At 42.3% G+C, this 7,771-nt stretch overlaps 1 protein-coding gene across 2 annotated transcripts in view; it reads right to left on the reverse strand.

Annotated features, from left to right (window-relative positions):
* morn5 (MORN repeat containing 5) overlaps positions 1–7,771 on the reverse strand; it is a 31,584-nt gene that overhangs the window by 22,729 nt on the left and 1,084 nt on the right. The window contains exon 2 of one of the 2 annotated variants that reach the window (XM_063074184.1): positions 7,492–7,633. The exons of the other annotated variant lie outside the window; for it this stretch is intronic. Within the exon in view, the coding sequence (XP_062930254.1) occupies positions 7,492–7,633 (142 nt within the window). The remainder of the gene's footprint in view (positions 1–7,491; positions 7,634–7,771) is intronic. 2 annotated transcript variants of the gene reach the window in all.

A 7,771-nucleotide genomic window follows, 5' to 3' on the forward strand; every position in this document is an offset into this window, starting at 1 on the left:
TTTTGCGATTCATGCACAAGCACTCCCAAGTCTCTCTGCACAACAGCATGCTGCAATCTTTCACCATTTAAATAATAATCTGCTCTTCTATTATTCCTTCCAAAGTGGATGATCTCGCATTTACCACTGTTGTATTCCATCTGCCAGACCTTGGCCTACTCACTTAATCTATCTATATCCCTCTGCAGACTCTTCACATCCTCTGTACAATTTGCTTTTCCACTCAGTTTATTGTCATCAGCAAATTTTGCTACGCTACACTCAGTCCCCTTTTCCAAATCATCAATGTAAATGGTAAACAGCTGCGGGCCCAGCACCGACCCCTGCGGCACCCCACTCACACAGATTGCCAACCGGAGAAACACCCATTTATACCAACTCTCTGCCTTCTATTGGTTAACCAATCCACTATCCATGCCAATACACTTCCTCCGACTCCATGCATCCATATTTTATTTATAAGTCTCTTTTGCAGCACCTTATCGAACGCCTTCTGGAAATCCAAGTATACGACATCCACCTGTCCCCCTCTATCCACTGCACTCATTATGTCCTCAAACAGGACCTGCCCTTTCTGAATCTATGCTGCGTCTGTCTAATGGAACCACTCCTTTCTAAATGTTTTGCTATTTCTTCCTTAATGACAACTTCAAGCATTTTCCCAACTGCAGATGTTAAGCTAACTGGCCTATAGTTGCCCATCTTTTGCCTACACCCTTTTTCAAAAAATGGCGTGACATTTGCTGTCTTCCAATTCGCCGGGACCTGCCCAGAGTCTAGAGAGTTTTGAAAAAATGATTACAAACGCGTCTACTATAACCTCCGCCAATTCCTTCAGCTCCCTGAGATGCATCCCATCAGGACCAGGGGACTTATTTACCTTCAGGCCCTCTAGTTTGCTCTTTAGTGACAGTGATTTTATCGAGGTCCTCACCTCCAATTTTGTCCATAACATCCTTCTTTGGCATATTAGACATATCCTCCACCGTGAAGACTGACACAAAATAGTCGTTCAATGCCTCAGCCATTTCCTTATCACCCAATATCAATTTCCCCTTATCACCTTCCAAGGGACCTACGTTGACTTTAGCCACCCTCTTCCGCTTTATATATTTATAAAAACTTCTGCTATCTGTTTTTATATTTTGTGCTAATTTACTTTCATACTCTATCTTCCCTTTCCTTATTTCTTGTTTAGTTGTTCTCTGTTGCTTTTTAAAGTTTTCCCAACCCTCCAGTCTCCCACTACACTTTGCCACTTTGTACTCATGAGGTTTTATTTCCTTAGTTATCCAAGGCTGGCTCTCCCCACACTTACTGTCCTTACTTTTGACTGGAATATACTTTTGTTGAGCACTGTGAAAAATCTCTTTGAAAGTATTCCACTGTTCCTCAACTGTCCTACCAAATAGCCTGTGCTCCCAATCCACGTTAGCCAACTCCTCCCTCATCCTGTTGTAGTCTCTCTTGTTCAAGCACTTTTACTATTTATGCATTGCATGTACTGCTGCCACAAAACAACAAATTTCGCAACATATGCCAGCGATATTAAACCTGATTCTGATTCTAAATTATATTTTCAATACTTAGCATTCAAATATATCATAATTTTACACCCCAACCATCAGGCTCTTGAACCAGAGGGAATAACTGCACTCACCCTAACAATGAACCGTTCCCACAACTGATAGACTCACTTTCAAGGACACTTCATCTCATTCTCACTACTTATTGCTTATTTATTTATTTTGTTTTGCTTTGTTTCTTTATTTTTATTACGAATGCCCGCAAGAAAATGAACCTCAGTGTTGTATATGTTGTACATTGATAATAAATTTATTTTGAACTTTGAATTTTATGAAGTAGTATTAAGTTTTTTAGCACACTGAGTTATGCTATAATCATCTCCCTCAAGTTGAACCCAGGTAAGTAGCACAGAGAAACAGATTGAAAGAGAAGCTGACAGACTGAGAGGAGTGGGACGCTGGCATAGAGCATGAAGAACAATTACCTCTTGGTCTGAATGGCCTGTTCCTATCCCTGTGTAATAAAAGCATCCATTGTACCTACCAGGATAAAGTGAAGCAGTAGGAGAACTTTCAGAAGTACCAAGTGCGGAGGAATCTGAGGTCTCAGACATAACTTCATGACAGATTGTTGGAAGAGGATGTTCAACAGCTGGAATCACTTTCCAGAAAGGGCCTTGAGCCAAGCGCAATACAATTTAACAAACATTTTCAATGTTTATCAGAGAATGGTACAACAGGTAGTTTGGATAGATGAACACAGACTTACTTCAGTTGTTTAAATTTATTTTAGTGAATTAGCTTGACATAACCCTGAGAACTAGTGGAGAGGATGTCTCCTATTGTGGGATAGTCTAGGATTAGAGAGCACAGCCTCAGAAAAGAAGGATGTCGCTTTAGAACAGAGATGAGCTGAATTTTTTTAGCCAGGAGGTGGTGAATCTGTGGAATTTACTGCCACAAACTGCTGTGGAGGCCAAGTCATTGAGTATATTTAAAGTGGAGGTCAATAGATTCTTGATTAGTAAGTGCATAAAAAGGTTACAGGGTGAAGGTAGGAGAATGGAGTTGAGAGGGATAATAAAACAGCCATAATTGGTGAAGAAAACTCAATGGGCCTATTGGCCTAGTTCTGCTCCCAGATCTTACGAAGGTAAAGAAAAAGACCATAACTTACTGTAGGAGTGCAGCTGGCTTTTCTCTTTAAGTATATACTGCAATTTCAGTAAATTAAAATAATTCTTAGAATTAATTTATTTTCAGTTTATGTTGATTTGGTGAGAGGGTACTGATAAATCTGTTGTGGAATAACACTGTCATGATTTATAGGACTGCTAAGTAAGGAAGTTGTACTGTGGTTATAAAGAATGTTAACAGCTTCAAGATGGATGATAAGAGTTAAATCTCGGATTTTAAAACTCCAAACATTTGACAACTGAAAATATATTGTAACTTGGTGGTAAGCCTCTGAAAGAGCAAAATGGAGTGAATATTTTCACCTTCCAACCTACTGAAGTTTTCTGCTTACAATCAACTTTCAATTTTAAAGCAAAAAAGTATAAGACAACTACATGAGGAGTATTTGATAGCTCTGGGCCTGTACGCACTGGAGCTTAGAAGAATAAGGAAGCACATCTCTTTAAAACCTATTGAATATTGAAAGGCCTCGAAAGAGTGGATGCGGAATGGATGTTTCCCAGAGTGGGGGAGTCTAGGACCGGAATGCACAGCCTCAGAATAGAAGGATGTCCATTTAGAACAGAGATAAGGAGGAATAAGGTGAATCTATGGCATTCATTACCTCAGATCATTGGGCGGATTTAGAGATTTTTCATTAGTCAGAGCGTCAAAGATTATGGGGAAAAGGCAGGAGAATGGGATTGAGAGGGATGACACAGCAGACTTGATGGGCCAAATAGCCTGATTCTGCTTCTGTCTATGGACTTATATCAAGATGCATCACAGAGTTATCAGGCAAAATTTGAAACTGATACACATAAGTAGATTTTTAAGAGGCACAAAAAAAGCGAGGTAGTGTGGCAGAGAATTAAGGAGCGAACTTTAGAGGCGAGGTCCTTGCCAACTGAAAGTATAGTTGCTATTAACATTGGTTCTATTCAGGAAGGTCAAAGAAGATGGAATGGAGGAACACAGAGACTTTAAACACAGGAGATTCTGCAGATACTGGAAATCCGGAGTCACACTCACAAAATGTTGGAGGAACTCAGTAGGAAAGGAATAAAGAGTCGACTTTTTGAGCTGAGAGATTCTATCAGTTTGTAGTCCTGAAGAAGATCAGTAAGTGTTCTGTGCATGGATGTCCTGCTGCAATTCTAGAGAGTCTACATGAGTTTCCAGCTTGAGAATGCCATACCTTGAAATAAAAGAAGTGGAGAGCTTTAAGGCCTTCCTGATGGGGGATATCCCCTCCATGTACCTATCCAAATCCTCTTAAATGTTGCAGTTGGACCCACTTCAACCATTTCTAGCATCTCATTCCAGGTGCTCACTACCTTCTGTGTAAAGAAGTGTCTCTTTAATTGACCCCTCTTATCTTGCATCTGTGCCCTCTAGATTTGGACCCACTAACCATGGGGAAAAGACTACAACCATCCACCTCGTCCATAGTTTTTATAAATTTCTGTGAGGTTACCCCTCATTTTCCTATACTCCAAGAAATAAAGATTTACCATGAACAAAAGAGGTTCTGCCATGCTGGAAACCCAGAGATTCACCATGGACAATCTCTCTCCATAACTCAGACCCTTTAGTCCAGGTAGAATCCTCATAAATCTCTTCTGCACCTTCTCCAGCTTGACAACGTCTTTCCATTAACTGGGTGACCAGAACAGTATACAATATTCCAAGTGTGGACTCACCAACAACTTATATAACTGCAACATAATGTCTCTACTTCTAATCTCAGTGCCCTAATTGATGAAGACCAGCGTGCTTAATGCCTTCTTCACCATCCTGCGAACTGTGCAACTTGTACTCCCAACTCCTCTGATCCACAGAACTATTCAGTGAATGACAGGGCACTGACAAATCCTAAGGACGGAGTAAAGTTCTTAAGGTAAGCCTAGTAATTTCTAAGGTAGGGACATGTTCGGCACAACTTTGTGGGCCGAAGGGCCTGTATTGTGCTGTAGGTTTTCTACGTTTCTATGTTAAGTCACTTAAGATGTATAGATAGCAATTTCTTCTCCCAGAGCATGCTATCACAAAAAGCAGAATCAGAATCTGTTTATCATCACTGACATATGTTGGTGAAATTTGTATTTTGTAGCAGCTATACAGTGCTGCACGTAGAAATTATTATAGATTACAGTAATATATAAAAATTAATAACTAGTACAAGAAGAGAGCAAAATTGTGAGGTAGTGTTCATGGGTTCATTGGAAATCTGATGGTAGAAGGGAAGAAGCTGTTCCTAAAACGTTGAGTATGCATCTTCAGGCTCCTGTATTTCTTTAGACTAGGGTGGTGAATCTGTGGAATTCATTGCCACAGTCAGCTGTGGAGGTCAAGTCATTGGGTATATTTAAGGCAGTGGTTGATAGACTCTTGATTATTCAGGGCATGAAGGGATAAGGAGAAGGCAGGAGACTGGGGCAGAGAGGGAAATGGATCAGCCATAATGAAATGCTAGTGAAGCAGACTTGATGGGCCAAATGGCCTAATTCTGCTCCTGTACCTCCTTATTGATGGCAGTATGAGAAGAGAGCATGTCCTAGACAGTGAAGGTCCTTCATGATTGGTTCAGTCGAATCCAAATAATTTTGTTTATATACAGTTGCAAGAAAAAGGTTGTGAATCCTGAACATTCTCCTGTAAAATATCTTGATACAATTTTGAATTCATTGTTCCCCTAACAATTACAATCTGTCCAGGCCCTGAGGCAGCAAATAAGCCCCAAACCATGATGTTCCTTCCACCATGATTCACGGTCGGGTTGAGGTTTTGGTGTTAATATGCAGTACCCTTTTTCCATCAAACATAGCAGTGTGCATTTCTGCCAAAAAGTTTAACTTTTGTCTCATCTGGTCCACAGAACATTGTCCCAGAAGCGTTGTAGAACATCCAGGTGTTCTTTTGCAAACTTGAGATGTGCAGCAATGTTTTTTTTTTGGAGAGCAGTGGTTTCCTCCATGGTGTCCTTCCATGAACACCATTCTTGTTCAGTGTTTTTCTTATAGTGGACACATGAACAGAGACTTTTAGCAAGTTCTAGAGATTTCTGCAGGTCTTTTGCTGTTACCCTTGAGATCTTTTTCACCCCCTTCAGCATTGCATGTTGTGCTCTTGTTGTGATCTTTGCAGGACGCCCACTCCTAGGGAGTGTAGCAACAGCATTGAATTTCCTCCGTTTGTAGACAATTTCCCTTACTGTGGACTGATGAACACTCAGAAATGCTTTTGTAGCCTTTTCCAGTTTCATGCATCTCTATAATTCTTCTAAGGTCTGCCGAAAATTATTCTGATCGAGGCATGGTGCACATAAACGGCTCTTTCTTGAGAACAGCAGGCTCTGTCAGTAACTTTGTGTATCCTTTTTTTAAATAGGGTAGGGCACCTCTACAACCCACACCTCCAATCTCATCTCATTGATTGGAACACCTGACTCCAAACAGCTTTTTGTCAAAGGCTCACATATTTTTTAAACTTAGATAGATATACTTTATTGATCTCGAGGGAAATTGGGTTTCGTTACAGCCGCACCCGGTCCTCTTTCCTCGACTTTGTGATCCCCCTCTACATCCTCTATGTGATTGTTTAAACGGTGTACTTATTGACGAGAAGTGTTATTAGTTTAGGCTAATTATTATTATTATAACAGGTGAAGATTAGACTACATTTTCTGACTAATTAATGCTGGAAATCAGGTAATTACAAAGGGTTCACAAACTTTTTTTCACAACAGTGTCTATATACATTCTGAAGGAGTTGAACTTTTTTTCCCTCAGGGTAGAGGCATCAAGGGATATCGGGAGAAAGCTGAAAGCAGATACTGCAGTTGCATAATATGTCAGAGTGGGATTGAGTGCAGCCGTGAAAAGCAAATGGTTTACTCCTAGAGATAGAGCGCTATACACTTCTACAACTATTTCCACATTTCAAAATACTTTACAAATGATTACAAACAAGAGAAAATCTGCAGATCCTGGAAATCCGAGCAACACCCACAAAATGCTGGAAGAACTCAGCAGGCCAGGCAGCGTCTATGGAGAGTACCCTCGACATTTCGGGCGGAGACCCTTCATCAGTGTCCTGGCCTGCTGAGTTCCTCCAGCATTTTATGTGTATTGCTTACAAATTATAAAGCACTTTTGAAGTACAGTTAGTTTGATAGTGGGAAGAAGCACACACCAGGCGATTTACACACAGGAAGCTCCTACAACAGAACAACCAGGAGTTTTGGGGAAGTAATATTGCTCACAACACTAGAGATAACTCCCCTGACTGTCCTACAGATAGTGTCGTGGGCATTATGTGAGGCGCCAGCGGGGCGCTCCCCCCATCCAGTCCCTTCCACAGTCTGACGCTTCCTTAGTACAGTATTGCCCATCCGACCACACGGTGCTCCCTCACTGCTCTAACAGCTCGTCGCTGCCTCCCTGCTGCTCCCAACTGTGCGACGCTCTCTTGTTGCTGTTCCAGTAGCGTGGCGCTCCCTCAGTACTGTTCCTTCCAAAGCCGGCGCTCCCTCAGCAGACTCCCTGAAAGCGCCAGCTCCCTCGGCAGACTCTGCAACCGCGCGGCGCTCCCTCAGCAGACTCCGCAACCGCGCGGCGCTCCCTCAGCAGACTCCCTGAAAGCGCCAGCTCCCTCAGCAGACTCCGCAACCGCGCGGCGCTCCCTCAGCGGACTCCGCAACCGCGCGGCGCTCCCTCAGCAGACTCCGCAACCGCGCGGCGCTCCCTCAGCAGACTCCCTGAAAGCGCCAGCTCCGCCAGACCCCGACCTGCCATTGCGGTAGTCCCCGACGTAGCTGCTGCCCGTGTACTCCATGGCACCACCACCTCCCCAGGACTCGGGTCGGAGCTGCCGAACAACAACGTTACCGTGGCAACACCGGTACTCTTTGACCTCCCCAAGCCTTCCTGCTGTCAGAAACGAAAATCTTTTATTCATTTACACAAAACATAACATCCAATATTAGCAATAGAAATTAAAATATGAATTTAAAACAAAAGTGTTCTAGAACGTCATTTAATTTGAAATTTAACTTCGTCCGCCAGACT

Source organism: Mobula hypostoma, chromosome 21, assembly GCF_963921235.1.
Source record: "Mobula hypostoma chromosome 21, sMobHyp1.1, whole genome shotgun sequence".
NCBI classification, from domain to species: Eukaryota; Metazoa; Chordata; class Chondrichthyes; order Myliobatiformes; family Myliobatidae; genus Mobula; species Mobula hypostoma.